The sequence below is a fragment of the Eutrigla gurnardus genome (assembly GCF_963514095.1).
Source record: "Eutrigla gurnardus genome assembly, chromosome: 9".
Classification (NCBI taxonomy): Eukaryota; Metazoa; Chordata; class Actinopteri; order Perciformes; family Triglidae; genus Eutrigla; species Eutrigla gurnardus.
In genome coordinates, this window is record NC_139923.1 from 12,287,062 (window position 1) to 12,304,384 (window position 17,323).

Below are 17,323 nucleotides of genomic sequence, written 5' to 3' on the forward strand. Positions count from 1 at the left end.
CTGTGCTCTCAGTATCTAAAGGGCTCTTCAGTTTTCGACTGTACCTAAGACAGCAAAGGCGTAATAATCTCATTATTGTGGAGTACACTGTGCATATGCATATGTGTGCGCACGTGTGTGTGTGTGTGTGTGTGTATGCATGTTATGCATGCATGTCTGCACTACACAGTATATATCCACATGTAGGAAAAATGTAATCCTTGACTCAAGTTTTGTAATGAAGTGAGCTGCCAGGCTAGCTGAGCACGGCTTTATATGCTAATGAAAAATGTAACTGCGTCTCGTATTAGTGCGCATACTAAACATACAAAGCTGCCAGTTTTTTTTCTCTCACTATTACTGACATTCTTCTGCAGCTATAGAAATAAATTATTTCTAGGGCAGACTTTGTCAACAGACACGTCAAACTAAAAATACAAGGCTGGCTGAATTATAATCTACCAGCAGCAGCCACCTGAGAAATACAATTTCACTCTCTTATTCCTTGATAAACAATGGAGGACACGCACTATTGGTAGATATACACCAGCAGGGAAGAAGAACTTCATCATCTGTTATTGTGGATTGCAAACAGAATCTTTTATCAGGCTTTGGGGTCTTTGCAGTTGTTCTTTATTGCAGTTATGGATTTGCTTATTTGGAGATCATTGTTGTTGTTCGACTAGTGTTATTAAAAACAGACAAATTGATAATACAACCATTTTCAACATTTGCCTTTAGTTTAATAAATAACTTCTTTATGAAAAAATAACATCTGAGGCTTCTTTTTGAGAATTAAAACAATATTTGTTATTTTTTCCACTGTTTTCAAAATGTGCTCTCCTTGTCACTGTCCCTGTCCCACTATAAAGTCATTGTCAATTTATCAAGCCAAAATAAGGCAACTGTAGATTTTCCATTTGGCTCAAAGACGTGACTGTTAAAGTGAAACAGACTAGGCTTAGATTACATCTGTTTTTTGTCAAATGAGAGGATGAGAACCATGGTCTTCTGTTGTGTCTGTGGAATGTGTTCATCTTTAAGCCTAAAAGCAGTGGTTAGGAGCAGCAACCCCCATAGCTTTTGTGCTATAGCAACATAACACGTGTTATCTCTCTCTCTCTCTGTCTCTCTCTCTCCATGTTTGACCTGTCTGCCTTCCCTCAGAGGGCTCCAAGGCAATAAGGTCAGTGGTCACTGGGGATTGCAGGTCTGGTGTTGGAGCAAGTGGCATGGTGATGAATGGGAGTAATCTCACAGTTGATACAGGAATCACAAACACTTTACTTGGGGCGGGGGGGTTGGGGGGGGGGGGGGGGGGGGTATAGGAAGCCTTTTGCTGCGTTAGGTGAGTGAACACAAAATTTATTATAAATATACATATACATAGTATGTCCTACTTCTCTCTATATACCTTGTTTACCCTATGCTGTACATGTATTATGTATGTACACAATGCACTGTATGTTGCTACCGTTACAAAAAGCCATGCAATATCTACAGTATAGTATATGGTGTATCTATGAAACCTACATATTTTTCCTCAATAAATAGTAATAAATTATCGACCTCTTGTTTTTGTACATTCTGTATCACATATTATTTACATTACTGCTTTGGATTAACATGTTCCCTTTTTCCATCACGACCTGATGTCAGTTTTAGCTGCTTTTGTTGACCGTATACGCTAAAGATAATGAGTTCCTTCACTCAACGTCTGCAGAAGACAGACATTTCTGTCGGGTATCTTTGTCCTCAAATGTCACCTTTTTGTTCCTCTTTGGGTCGATCCAGGAGTTGTGGATAATAGCATTATTAGGAGTAGGATCTGCCTCAATGATAGACACCACTCGCTTCTTCATCTTGCTTTTCAAGACTTTTTGGAACTTCTGCCTGGTGAAGGCATAGAGTAGGGGGTGAAAGATCGTCGTCCCATAAGCCATGACCAAGAATCCCAGTCTCAACTTGACCATTAGGTCACTGGGGCCCACACTCAGGATGATTGTATTCAGCACTGTGATGGGTGTCCAGCACAGCAGGAAGGTGGACACAATCAGGAGGGACATTCTGAAAACCCTCTTTTGGCGCTCTCGCCTTTCTCTGTGGCGCTTAACAGCCCTGCGCAAGGCGATGATGACGGAGACGGAGGTACGCATACCCAGTGTGGGGTTGCGGCTGCCACTGCTCTGCGATGCATCCGTGGCCTCCTGCTGCGTTGTCATGGCCGTCATGGATGGACGCTTTTTCCTGCGAGCCTTCTTCTTCTGTGATGCGTGGAAACGTGTGCCGATGCGAATATTGAGTGCCTGCAGGATCTTTGAGTAGGTGATGAGCATGACGACGGCAGTAAAGAAGAAAATGGGAATCTGAGCAAGCAGGTGGTAATAGAGGCCAAGTTCTGTGTAGTACTGGTTAGTGTGGACTACATTCTCCACCAATGTCTGGTTCAGATCAGCGTGGCCATGGGCGAAGAAGCCCACCTCAATAAAGGGTACGAGGAAGCTAACAAAGGATAGCACCCAAATGGCAGCCAGCAGGGTCAGGGCACGGCCCATGGTCAGCACCCGGTTGGCTGGTTTGACTGAGATGTCGTAGCGATCAAGGGTGATGGCAAGCACATTAGCAGCAGTGGCAACACTAGCGAAGGAGACGCAGGCTTCATGGAAGCAGCCGACAAGGGCAGTGTCTCCCTCCAGGGAGAGCAACACCACCACAATGGTGAGGGGGATGCAGCACACACAAATTAGCACATCCAACACATGGAGGTTCATTGTGACGATGTTACTGACGGAACTAATGAGGTTGGACTTCATACAGTAAAGGGCAAGCACAGTGAGGTTGGAACTCATGCCCAGGAGGATTTCCAGCATGAGAAAGCCAGTCAGCGAGACCTGGAAACTAACAGGATAGGGATACGGGCTGGGGATTGCCGGACTCATGGTGCGGCTGATGGGCTCAGTGTTGTCGGTGACCGTGACGTTGCTCATGGTGGCTTCTTGTTCCGAGCAGGGAAGGATATGCATTATCCTGTGTGTAGAGAAAAGAGAAAAGGAGAATTTGTGAAAAAGCAAAAGAAGAAGTCCGTGTTTGTGCATCTCTATAAAGTTGTAATTAATGCACATCTGAGAATTCTTCCTAGTTGTCCCATGATAATGAAGCCTTTTTTTAAATAAATGAGTAATGCTGAGATTAGACACTTTAATAACACTTTTTTCCTGTCATGCAGATTATATTGTCCCACTATGCACATGGCAAGACTAACTAGTAAATAGCTTGCCTCAGTCAGCTTCTACTTCTGTTATCACCATCTTGGATCAGACATCTACAGTGGAGGCACACAACTGAAACACTTTGGAACAATTCAATTCTAATAACCTCATAGCCTTGATGGCTGAGTATTTTGAGGCTTTGTCGTGGGTTAGACATGGCTTAGTGTTCTTTGAGCCCCTGGTGAACAGCACATTCAAGCTGACATCATTTTAATGTATTAGCTTTAACAGTATACATACTGAATATAGGCCAGAGGTCACGGAGGGAATAATGAAGAAAGCTAATTTCAGGCCCAGTGGGCTGTGATTAACATTATAAGGTGGAGGTAGGTAAAAAAAAAAAAAACTTGCTATGATCTTGGATACTGAGCTCAGAATTTCTGGCAGAATTTCAGTCATTGCCAAATTACAGCAGGTGGTTCATAACTCACAGGAACATCCTGCTAGGAGATTGTTTACTTTTCACCAGCACCCGTCCAACTCTCAGAGATTCATTTTAAAATGAAAGCATCTGTTCACACAGGACTTTGATGATTGAAGGTCTAAAAAGTGCACCAAATCTGTTAGCCTGTCTATACTGTTAATATTAGTATAGAGGAGGAAAATACATGGATATGCAAGCACTACAGAATAAATTGAAACATTTATTAACGCATGCAATATTAGAATAATCCAAATCCCTTAAATAAATAAATCTGACATGAGAAAAACAAATGTTTTTTTTTAATAAATATTTACCCTTCCCTCCAGCACTATCTGAATACCAGGGCTGTGTAATCAGGCCATAGAGTCCATGCTGCATCCACAGAGACAAGCATCACATCCAAACATAGCCTGTGGAAAAGTGTTTCCGCTCCAGAAGAGCCCCTGAGCCAGGCTTTTCCCTTTCACTGCTCGTCCCAGAGAGGCTGACAGCCAGAACAACACCTGTCCGTCTCGCCAAAGACCGTCTATGGGCTGCCAGCCTTTTCTTCCTGACCTCAGAGATAAGAAAGCTAAGGAATTACCCACCTATAGCCAGTGGATTTTATAGTATTCAGGCTAATGTCCTCTACAGACTTTTCCCTCAGATCTCTGTTCCGTTTGCTTTGGTGATGGTGGGAGCTCTGATGGATGAGTGGAACAGGGATAAGATGTCGGAGCCACCTCCTGTTTATAATCTCATGATATTCCCAGGCAGGCGAGACACAGCCAACCAAGAAAACAAAGAAACACAGACTCTTTCTGGTGAGCAGGGCTGGAATGTACTGTTCATAGTCCGATGATTCAAATCCTTGCCCTTTGCTTTTTTTTGTCCTTAATGAGAAGATGGCAGTCAGATCTGTAAATACGAAAAAACAGTTGAATCCATTTGCTTATACTCCAGGAGACAGAGTTTGTCAGTTGGCCATGTGCATTTCCCAGTGTAAACCATGGTATTGTGCAGAATCTGCCCAGGAGAGGTCAGTGTGTCCGGGCAGCATCCAGGCCCATGTCCCCCCTGGGAGCACTAATGGAACAAACCTTCACTTTCCACCTTTCTCATCAGTCTCTGTACGCCTGGCTCCAGCTGCCATTGACATGTAAATCGAGCACGGGTCTCCAGCTTGCCCCTCAACATGCTGCACCCTCAATCACTGGAGATGGCGCGCATAGAGCAGATTATTTGGGTGTAGGCGTGTCCAATCACCATGACGTGTGATCACTGAGACATTTGTGATCACCAGTTATTTTATGTGCCCGGGAGGGGGGGGGGGTTGGTTCAGCGATTCAGGAGAAGGTCATCCTCATGAGGTAGCGCCTTAAGTGAGTTCATCAGACAGAGAGCCTGCCTTGTAGATTTGCAAAAAAGATCCCAGATAAGAATTGAACTCTAGGTAGCAGGAGCTGCATTCATCATCCGTCTGTCCTTCAGTGCCACATCTTTCCCTCACAGTGACCTGAAGAGAGACAACGGATAGGGTAATGGATGATTGAGGGAGATATGGAGAGAGAGAGTAGGAGGAGTAGGACAGGGAAGTGTGGGGGATGCGTTAGTGAAAATAAAGATATCCTCAGCAGAGAGGCGACAAGGAAACTCATTAGCATAGCAACAAGCCTCTGATGTCTTATCGTGTTCCTGCACATCGCCTGATTCGCTGTACATCTTTGTTATTGCATTAACATAACAGTAGCACTAATAAAGGGCTCGCACACGAGCAACTGGTATTTTGGATTGAATATATTAACTGCTATATCGAATATAATATTTCATATTTTTGCGCTTAGCGTTGATTATTGTCTGACACTTGTACAACAACAGTGGTGCTAAAATGGTCATACAATTTTCATGATAGGCCAGACTTGCTCAGAGCGTGAGCGCAGTGTGATTCCCTGGGGAACTTGTCGTAAAGACACACATGCCCGCTCGTGTGACACTATATATATATTATCCATGTATTCTCCTCACAGGGAAATGTCGGTCATTCCTCAAGGTTGTCTCGGTGAGGGATGCCATACTTTACTATGCCACAGTGTCAGCAGAAATGATCAATGAGCACCATGCTTCAGTATCGGAGAAGAGAGCGGATCATGTATGTTATGAAGATGCACAGTTTTAAAGTGCACAAGTTTCTGTTGTCATTCAGCCTGACGGTTTGGGATATGCTGTGTGTGTAGCAGTAAGACACAAACAGATGTGCTCACAGCATGTGAGGAATGATAATGCATAAACAAATAATCCAAAGCCTTTATGCAGCGTGATGTTTACAATAGCAGCTACTTGGAATTACATTGATATAAGTTTGAAGACTTAACATATTTGAATCAGTTACTATACTGTAGGTTTCACTTAAACCATAACCATACGTTTCAAAACAAGTCAACAATAAATTATAATTCTAAGTTATGCAGGAAATAATTTTGCTGCATTCTAATTCCAAGTATTTGTTGACGGCGATGTTTAGCATTCAGATTTCGTCACTGTCACATACGTTCTACTCGGCTCAGCGCTGTAAATCAAATAAGTGCCCCATCAAGACACAGCAGATCTCACCATGCAGCGTAAACAGAGATGCTTGAGAGCTGGTCCAGACACCACGCTGTCCCCTCTCCTTGCGGCTCTGCAACAATCTAGGTCAACCAATTGAATCTGCTGGTTGATCTTCTGCTCTTTCAAGCAGTAATCCAAGAATAATGATTGGATATTGATGAACATACAAAGGTCGCACAACTGACAGATGTTCTTTCCCTCCTGAGTCCCATACGGAGAGGAAAAAAGTCCACAGAGATTAGTCCTGAGAGGGTTGTTGGTGGGATTCTTCTTCTTCGCCTTCCATGATCCCCCTTTAATTCTTATCCATCCATATGGGCAGGTTTGTGAATCTCACCAACTCTCTGTTGCGCTCCCTCTGTGCCTAACTGTCTGGATAGGAGTGCAAACCATCACACTCCTGGTATCTCTCTATCTCCCGCTCTGCTCTGCTGTCCTCTCTCTCTCATTCCCTCTCTCTCTCTCTCTCTCTCTCTCTTACTGCGGAGGTTTGCAGTGCTCCCACAGTCCTGATTGGTCTTCTGTAATAGGCTTAACCCGTTCCTCTCCAGCGAAGGGAGGTATTTCCTTTTGTTCTCACTCTATCCTCTCTTCCCTGACAGTGACAGTGACATCCCGTGTGGGGCTGTAGTGATTCGAGGGGGGAAAAAAGCTTCTACAGTACTACGCTTTTGCACGGGGACTTTAGGTGACACTGCGCTAAACGCACAACCTGCTGCAGAGTCAGAGAGGCACACTGTTGAAGGAAAAAACAGCAGAACATACAGGATTGATGCATTAATTAGCTCTGTCACAATGTAATGAACAACTAATGTGTTGTGTGCACCGTAGGGCGAATGGTGAGGATGGAGAGCCAGCAGAGAGAAGTAATATTTTTTTGTATTGATTTTGCACAAATACATAGGTCTTAATATGCACGTGCAAGTGAGACGGCGACACTGACAGTCAAATTCTTGCAGCTGCGAGTGGGGGAATAATGGATTATGCAGGAAAGAAATGAGAGTCAAAAAAGAAGAGCTAGTATAGTGGCTCTCTGATTGATAGTTTCAATTAAGTTGCTCTGTCAGATCAGTAAGAGGTTGACCACCCCCCATTTCTTTGTCAAGGCTCATTTGTCAGGTGCAATTATTGCCAGAGGGCATCCTGGTACCTGACAGCCTTCAGTAAAGAAGATGCGGGCATCCGTCATCCGTTGGTATGGCAAATTGATAAACTAACGTTTAAAGTCCTCAGAAAATCCCCCGGAGATATTCTAGTGGTGACACTTAGATAATTGCAGTTTACAAGGCATTTGAAGTTGCCTTGCTGCATTGGAAACAGAGATACAATCTCTAGAAGGCTTTGTGAACTATTTCCTTGGTAATTGGGCGCTGAGGAATTGTGATTTTTTTTTGTTGACCCAGCAATCAACTGATAAATTGACAATGTATTCGACACAATAATTAATAATCATTGCAGCCCTACATATAGATGCACAATGTTGACAGTTTTTTATCCCACCTATAATACAACATAGACAATACATGTTGGAAGTGGCACCATAAGCTTTAAAGCTTACGTCCCGAATGTAGAACAAATTGGAGATCTTGGAGGAAACCTCAATTACAATCTGGTATTATGGAGGACGTTGGATGCCCTTGATCATACAGAGAGATGCATTTCCGTTCCACGAGACACACAAAGTCCACCACTTATTCGAGGATTAACAAGAGCAAATACATGAATGTTTTTAAGCCTGTCATTAACACTAATTCTCACTCGATCTTCACATTGCATGATCTGGAGCTTGGCACATGTGTCGACAGGAGGCGTAGATGTAGGAAAGATGTGAAGTTTGACAGATGGGGAGGGGAAGCACTTTTATCCGTGCTGGTTGTTAGGTTGTGTGTGCAGGTCTTTCGAACATCTGTTTGTCAGTATGGTTGGGTGCCTGTGTGTCATTAGGAGTGCATGTTTATGTACCTCGATGACTGAATCCAGCATCAAGTACCTGCTTCCTACACGGGATTCAGCCTCTGGCTGTCAGACTATAATTACACAGCACATCGGTGCAAAACAGCTTCTCTATCACTGCTTGCAGCTCAAGGCAGTGTGCATTTTATAAGAATCACCCTGAAGAGAGTGGAAAGTGGGCATGTATATGAAAAGACAGAGCTGACCACCGTCTGGTGGCTCTTTAGGAATCTATTTTGCTATTTTAAAGAGGGGTAAACATGCTGCTGCAAAAACACTGCATTCCCAAAACTTCAGTTCAATAGAAGAATGACGTAAATATTTCATTCCTATTAATATTTCATCCAGCTTTTCTCTCTGTCCCCAGACTCCACTGTCTGATATTCACTATTTTCTCCTCTTTCACTCTGAGTGCCTGTAGACATCCATGGATATGATGTATGCATGCGCCTGTCAATACTCAAGTGTGTACATTTCTTTGCTTACCCCACTCTTGCTGCTTGCCGCCCTCCTTGGCACTGTGCGTGTGGCGTTTCTCTCAAGAGGACCATCTCTGGCCCGGGCTCATCAGATAAAGAAGCTGCAGATGTGCCTTTAGTGGCCGTCTTATTTCAAGCCCTTGCTTTGCATGCCATCATGCATCATGACATCAGCAGGCAATTGTGCAATAGTGGGATAGAAGCCGGCAGGCCCAGAGGACCCAGCACAGAGACTTTTATCTCCTCCTTGCAGCAGGCATCCTGCACTTCCATTTGGTGCCACTGTGATTTGCTCCATATTGCTCCAGAACAGAGCTAGCCCAGCCACTCCTAATGGACTGCCTGTTTTGAAATTTTGTAGCAGTCTGCTGTCATCTGATCTATTTAAATTGTATTTTTCGTAAACCCCTCGGGAACTTCTGGTCCTGAATCACAGAAAAGGGGAAAGAGAAATATGGTCTTTTTGAGGCTGTTTTAGTTGCCCGTTTTGTTATTTGGTTGGAAATTTCTATTTCTTCTTCCATAACAATTTTGACTACTTCCTAAAGCCTAGAGCACCACAGTGAAGGATGCTCCTCAAAGGATGTTGGAGGAAGGAGACTTGGTATAAAATGGCAAGAAAGGGAAAGACTGCATTCCAAGGTCCTCTGGTTCTTGCCTGTGGTTTAACCACCGGGCATTCTGCGTTGGCCTCAGTCCCAGGGTCCCTTTGGATTCAAGCTCAGTTGGTAAGAGATGAGAATGCCTGGATCAAGTAGAATAGGAGAATTAAAGAAGGAATCCTCCCCTCCTCCGATGATCAACACTAGAGATGGATGAGCAGCAGCGGAAGATAAAATGCAACGTCAGTCCTGAAGGAAATGTTAATGTGTCCTCTTCCATCCCATACAGGATGTATGTAGGATCCCTACAGATGTGTCTGCAGACATTTTTTGTTTATCGGCCTCGTGAGCTCAGGCATGGACCGATGCCGATCATCTCAAAATGTCATAAATCGGACCGATTAATCGGTCGGCCACTACTGCATACCAGCATTTTATTATTACCTAATGCAGCTCCAACCCATCAAACTCTATAGAGGTATAGAGTTATTGTGTTGGGAACAAACATATTCATGTGGCGAGACAATTGCTTGTTTAACCTGCAGTGTGTGTCGTAGTGGAAGACAACCCACTCCGCATCTTTGAGATATCTGGACTGGCCAGTCAGAAACTTGTTCTGTGATATTGACCCACATTGTGAACACAACTGTAAAGGGATTTATGTTGTGCATGCCATTAGGCGGCACGACATTTCTGATTACATACTGTGTGATTTCCTGGAAAAAGTCCATGTATGCCTCTGAGACAAAACTATTGTGCAGTCTGTTCCCTACATTACCATAATATTCCTATATGGTCTGATTTATGTGCCTGTGGTCTTGGGTGGGAGATCAGAAGTGCAGCAGACTACAACCCATAGAGGCCGCTGCTGCTACTTTTCCTCTTCCTTTCAAAGTCTAGTTTGGACTCCAAAAATAATACGGTTACAGAATTGCTCCAATCAATTGCACCTTAGACATGGCTTGTTATTTGCTACACATTTATTTTCTCTGTCATTTGTTTATTGGTTTAATATCTCTCTCTCTCTCTCTCTCGCTCTCCCTCTCACTTGCTCGTCCTTCCCTCTGCTTTGGTTAGATATGAGCTCCGTGCTCTTCCATTGATTTACAGTCCTGGTGGCATTGCAGGTCAGTAAGGTTAGAGCCATAAAGTGGAATAGGTGTAGTCAGCTGTTTATCCCTGACCATGGGGTTAGGGATTGTAAATGCAGCCTCTTCGATCCCTAACACCAACCTACATACACGCTCGCCTGGGACAGATTCTTTGCTGTTTCCTGCTGTACTGTGACCTCCTCACTGTTCTCTGTCACGGAGACGAACAGCTTTTTTTCCATCAGCCCCTCAGAAGTCGGCCACTTCCTGTCACGGCACAACATCTGTTTACGTTAGTCATGTCAAAGAGCATCGGCCAAGGCGTGGGAACGCAAGGCAGTGCATGGGGGACCCCACACTCATGGGGAGGTGCGAGTACAGTGGAGGGCTGGATCATTGGGGAAGCACGTAGAGGACATCCACTCACACTCTGCCGACAAACACAAAACGCACACATTCATGCTCGTCTTCAGGCACTCGGCCATCAGAGCACTCAATGTTTGTCATTTCATTTCATCTGGCCATGTTACTACCCCTGGGAGTTCATGTTACTGGAGAATGCACAATTTTCTTAAAAGAGCCACTCTCCTCCAACAACAACAACAACTAGTTTAAGGACTAAAGTAAACAGTTTGTTTTTTCAACTTCAGCAAAACTGGGTCAGCGGATTTTGAATTCCCTTTGTTTTAAATGCATATCAGAAAAAAATTGATTATGCATGCTTTGCGTAGAGGACATTTCCACCCCTGAGGCAGTAGATCTGTGTGTGTGTGTGTGCACGTGTGTTTTTGTCTTAGTGCGCTTGTGTTACCAAGAGCTGGGACCGCCATGCTGTCTGATCTAAGCATGTCAGCCCTATTGGCTCCTGACTGTGTACTAATAGTAGTCTTATCTCTGTGTTCAGCACCAACTAGGGATGAAACAATACAGTTAGTCTACGGTTCAATACGTTCCTCGGTTCTTGGGTTACGGTTTCGGTTGTGATTTGGTACATTTTGTGTGTAAGGAGAAAAAAAATGCTATTCATATATATTCCAAAATTAATTATTTGTTTTGCTTATGAGCTAAGCCTTTTTTTTAACATTCAGAAAAATTCAAGGGTGTTTAATAAAATAAATAAAAGTATGTTTAAAAAAATAAATTATATATATATATATATATATATATATATAAAATATAAGTGTTATTCAAATGTTAACTTTCACTCAGTGACTGCATTGGTCATTTTTTTCTGCCAAATGAGCGCTTGTATGGCTTTCATGCAGGGGACGGGTTTGGTACTGTGCTCTTCCACTCCGACATATAGCGAACCGTCACAGTGAGATAACTCTCTGTTACCCGAGAGGTCCAACTATCCGTGGTCCGTGCTAGGCATCCACAGCTCGTGAACAAATGCTGCGTTCAAGTGCTCCTCTAAAGCCCCGATAGAGCCAATTCACAGAGAAATACAAAGCATGGAAATCGAAAATACCTCAATTCACAAGTGCATATTGAACAGTGCATGGCGTACCGTACAGTTCAATATCAGATTGAGAACCGTTGCATCCCTAGTACCAATAGAGGACCCACCAGAGAGGGAATTCCCTTCTGGAAAGAAATGACTTTCCAAGGACCACATAGACCATTAGGCATAAGGCCACGCCGCCACAGCAACATAGACAAAGGATTTCTTAATAGAGCACAATGACATTTACGGCCATTTTATGCTGTTGTCACAGAGTAGCATGCCATTATGGAGCCATGTTTGGCATTTCCTTCAAGTAATTTGCCCATGTTGGGTTACTTCACTATTAAAAAGGTGGAAATAGAGCTTACTTTGAAGTTTTCTCTCTCCTTTCTAGTTAAAAAAACATGTTATCTCTAATTCTGGGGTTGGTTATATTCTGTCAACTGTTTTTAAGGCAACACAGATGGTGAAGTGTGTAATTTGGTGTCAAGGGAGAAGATGCTAACGGCTCATACGTACATGCGCTGATCAGTAATGGAAAGAAGCCTTTTTAGTTAGAACACTGTGGCCTTGTGGTTGCTGGTGCTTGTTTTTCTCTCCTATATCTAATTTGAGTTGTAGTCTTCAGGGGGGCGGAGGGATCAACTTCAAATAGATGGGCCAGTGAACCCCGACTGGCCCATCAGAATTAGCAGAATTACTCTCCCATGTACACGTAAGCATGTATTCAGACCCATACACAAATAAATTAGTATACATTGCACATTGTGTAAAGACGTATAAGGAAAGCTCAACTCTGATTCCCTGTACACTCATTTATTTTGCTCTTAACAACTGTCCTATTTCTAATGAAATTGAATGACTCCAGGGAAGAGTTCCAATATTTCACCTTTATAGATATAGACGACATGACAAGCCTCTTGTTCCTGTTCCCTCCCTCAAATTGCCTTTTTTTCTGCCCTGTCTTGTGCCTTCCTGTGGTTCTCTTCCTTCTCACTTCCCTTGCTAGCACCTAACAATAATTAGCCGGTGCTACCTGTCGACTGGTGCCTGTCCCTAGTTACACCTTGTCAGCGAGGCCTCTCCTGTCTGCACACCACCACTAATGGGCTGCTGCCTTTGCTCTGACAGCCAAGATGACCCTTTCTTTCTCAGCTGCTACCTCTTCATTAAGACCTGCCTCAAGCTACTGTGGCACAAAGATCGGCACCTTTGTCTGTCACACCAGCTGGTGATCGTCACAGCACCCCAGCTCCTCCTCCCACCAGGGTCAATACTGACTTTTCAGTCTTGATGCCGATACCTGGGTTTTTGGTATTGACTGGTTTTGAGTATTGCACCAATATCAATGTTTCATCAATAAGCTGTATGCCTTACTGTGTGGAAGAAACTGGGATAATTTTATGTATAAGGTAATATTAAGCTTTACTTAAACATTGCTATAAATGTACTGAATTGTTATTTATTCAATGCTAAAATTCAGCCTATTATTAATATGATCTACACTACACAGGCGTATACATTGCCAATGCCATTATCAGCAATGTGGTTGTTTTACTTCCGGTCCACTAGAGGGTGTTCCAAAAACATTACCAATAACTATGTTGTTACCAACAGCTGACAGCTCTCTAGATAAGTAATAATAAAAGAAGCCATGGCTACGCCCTCCTCGTCTCACCGTCAGATCCGTTTTCACTTTCTCATGTACATCCTGCTGTTGGTCTCGTTCCAGATGAATCAGCCGATGGAGACGCGGGTCGATCTAGCTAGCAGTGAGCAGCATGAATGCATCTTTGCCATGACGTCATCGCTTCTAGTGGTCCGTCAATATCTTTGTTTATATTTCACTGTACTGCCGCGCGGTTATCTCTGTGTGTTATCTCCGTGCGCGCGACTGTTTGCTATTTCTGAAAGTGAGATTGTGATTCAGAAAACTTTGAGCTACTTGACATGGTGGTGACTCATGATTTCAGGTTTACGTTTAAACCAAAAGTGTCTGGGTGTGTGCCAAAACATTTGAAGCCAGCATAATTACCTGTTACTTCAACCTGCAATGCTTAGGGCTCTGGACATTGTTGGGATGTCTTAGTTGACGCGCCTCTTCATTGTCGTTAGGGTTAGAGGACAGTGCCTGTGTAGTGGCAGACCGGGGTGTTGGTTCCTATTTTCAAAAACGGGAACAGAGTGTGCTCCAATTATCAGGGTATCACACTGCTCAGCTTCCCCTGGAAAGTTTACTCCAGGATGCTGAAGAGGATGCTCCGACTGATTGTCGAACCTCTGATACAGGAGGAACCTGCAGCTAGCATATGAACAATGAACAGTTGGGATGAGGGTCAGTACCTCAAAGTCTGAGGCCATGTGCTTTGCCAGAAACAGGTGAGCTGCACCCTCCAGATTGGGATTGAGTCGCTGCCCCAAGCGAGGGAGTTCAAGTATGTCTGGGTCTCGTACACGAGTGAGGGGAAAATGAATCATGAAATGGACAGTCAGTTTGGTGCAGCAGTGATGCAGGCTTGTATTGAACTGTGAACGGGGAAGAAGGAGCTGAGCCCGGAAGGAAAAGCTCTTCCAGATCTACCAGTTCATTTACGTTCCAACCCTCACATGGTCATGAGCTTTTGGTAGTGACCCAAAGAATGAGATCACAGATACAAGCAGCTGAAATGAACTTCCTCCGGGTGGAGGGATTATGAACCCACCATCTTGCCTGGGAATGCCTTGTGGTGCCCCAGAAGGAGCTGGAATGTGTTGCTGGGAGAGGGATGTCTGGAATGAACTTCTAAGCAGATGGAAATGGATGGGTAGATGGATTTATGTAATTAAGAGTTAATTGCAGCACTAATATGCTTATTGTGTATACTGTTATGAGGATGTGCAGCAGTGAATGGATCTCTTTATTATAATGTAGTGTATATAACTCTAACTTTTAAAAGGTGTGGATTGAACCATAATTTTTCTTGCCATCTTCAGAATGAATCTGATGTCCTTAAATCACTGCAGTTCATTTCGCCTTTTAGAGCTTCAGAGACACCAGGTAGAGTTTAGTCCATTCTCCCAGGCATGAGTGGGATGACTCTTGCTCAGGAGTGTAACAGCCTGTGTGGGTGGCAGCAGTAGGGTGTTGGCCCTGCCTCTGGTGTACCAGGCTGTTGCCCGTGATTGTCTGGCACAGGGTCAAGGTAACACAGGCCTGGTCACTGCCATCAGCACTTCTCATTGTCAAGGCACACACTCTCACACCACTGTGTGACTGAAATGTGTGCATTTGTGTGTCAAAGCATATACAATGTAAAATGATCTGAATGTTGCTATTCGTGCTCTTTTTTGCATCCCTCTGAGTCATGTTAAAGGAGATTGCCAAACTATTTCTATATAATCAATGCGTCCTCGCTGATGCCACAGTGGCTGACTCATAAACTGCCATGTAACATGCACATCCTGCGGCGTGTGCGTAGTTTTATCAAACATTTCTATTTGGTAGCACTAGTTCATTCAATCTCTCTGTGGCGTTTAGTTATTTAGCGATCATTTTCCATTAAGAAATGTTTGCCTCCACTGTGAATTAGTCTCTCTATCAGCATGGAGGATGCTGATGTTCTCAGGCTCTCATTCATCTCTGCAGAATATGAATTGATGGTACTTTATCCAGGCAGGATTCCAGGCAGGGTGACTTTGAAATTGAATTAAGAGGGGGATAATGTAAAACGGAGGTGGCTGATAGGGTTGAAATTCAAACTACTACTAAAAGATGGAAAATATTGAATATTCTATATCCGTTTGATCTGATTGAATTAAAAATGTACAGTGCATAATCGCAACAGGCTGTGTCTTGTACTTGAGCACTGGGTGTTTAAAAATGCACTGTTCTAATCTATTGCATAATCTTGTTTTTCTTCCCAATGAACAAGGCTACTGTCATTGTTATGTGGAGGAAACTAGCAAGCTGGACTGAGAGGATAATCTTGACACCAAACTATCTGAGGTGTAATTTGCCAAATATTTTGAATTTGACACCAAGCTCTTGGCTTTCATTGTGAAACGCAACTGCCTTACAGTCATTCAAATGAAGCAGCACAAGTAGTCAATCAGGACATGTATTCTTACACTAGGTCCCATTCATCCAGTGCTTCAAGTAGGGAACAAATAAATGCCAGTACTCCCTTATTCACATGTTGGCGTGTCGACAAGTTTCTACGATCTCTTCCTACTTTATTATTATTTCTTTAAGCATGTTATACTTTGTCTTTTGTGAGTTTATTGTTACATTGTTATACTTGGGCTATACATCGTCTGTAATAGACCCTAATAATCCAGTAATATTCCAATGCCTTCCTCTGAACGTTGAATTTTTTCTGGAACTGTATGCCCTGTAAAATGATATTCTGTAAATCAAAATAGCAGATTGATACAGTTTTTCATTGATTAAATGTGAAAATATGATGAATAGTTCAATAATTACTTTACAAAAAGGACAAGAAACATTGTATTTATAAATGATAGCTCTCTGGTTCTCATCCTGTGTGCCGTGCTGTGCCGTGCGTTGGCTCGTCCAGATGCTCTCTACATTGTTTTCATAACGTTGGCACGTCGCTGTTATAAATGGCCATTATGAATCGCCCAGAGAACTTGATATTAGAGGGCAGAAAAGAGTACCAGCCCACTTCAAGCACTGTATTCATCCAAGTTTAAGGTTTTTGAAAAACTGACGGCCCTCAGGGAAAACACAGAAAAAAGAAAATCTTCAATCAGTGTCATATCATTTTTTTATTGTTGACATTTATATTAATACAGTATATTGATGGAATCCCGGTGGTGAACTGTTGATAGGAATGTATTTTAGGCTAATCTAAAAATAGATTATAGATACTGAATCACACTGAAGCAAAAGTTGTGTAAATCCAATGTTGCCTAGAGAAATAATTGAACTCTGTGGGGCTGCAACAACTGATCAAATAAAACAGATTACAAAAAGAGTTGGCAACAAATTTTATCATTATTTGGGTCTATGTTATGCCGTACTTTCCTCCTCCGTAGGTCTGTGGAGGAGGTAAGCCATCCAATGCCGCGCCTTGTGTAGCTCACGTGAAGAATGGCAGGAAATGAATTCAGCCGAGCTCGGATGCAAACAGAAAAGTCAGCGGGGGAAAGTGCAGAGGCAAACACACGATTACACGACAGAGGGTATTTCTATTTGTTATGTTTGTTTTCAAATTAACCTGTAATTGCAGATGATTTAGCTAACAGCAACTGAAATTAGGTCAGAGAGACACTGGAGGATAGCGTGCTGTTATTGAGTTTGGAGACAGACAAGAAAATCTGTTATTTCTTCAGAAACTTGAGCAATATCTGATCAACTATAGGACTATATTACATTTCCCTTCTATTCTCAGTGCATGGCTGCATCACAAATGTCACACATTTGTTTTATTGTGGTAAAAGAGCATTATTCAAGACGATGTATGCAGAAATTAATCATTTTGTGAATAAAAA

General features: G+C 43.0%; 1 protein-coding gene across 3 annotated transcripts; it reads right to left on the reverse strand.

Moving 5' to 3' along the window:
• Window positions 1–598: 598 nt before the first annotated feature.
• On the reverse strand, window positions 599–6,704 carry LOC311018913 (G-protein coupled receptor 22-like). 3 transcript variants are annotated; one of them, XM_084018031.1, is made up of 3 exons: window positions 6,262–6,704; window positions 4,260–5,167; window positions 599–3,006 (listed from the first exon to the last, which is right to left on the reverse strand). In XM_084018031.1, exon 3 carries the CDS (start codon window positions 3,000–3,002, stop codon window positions 1,686–1,688), a length of 1,317 nt encoding a protein of 438 aa, XP_083874157.1. In that variant the 5' UTR covers window positions 3,003–3,006; window positions 4,260–5,167; window positions 6,262–6,704; the 3' UTR covers window positions 599–1,685. The 3 variants fall into 3 exon arrangements, with proteins under 3 accessions (XP_083874157.1, XP_083874158.1, XP_083874156.1); XM_084018030.1 differs by having other exon boundaries at window positions 600–3,006; window positions 3,987–5,167; XM_084018032.1 differs by lacking the exon at window positions 4,260–5,167.
• Window positions 6,705–17,323: the final 10,619 nt, after the last annotated feature.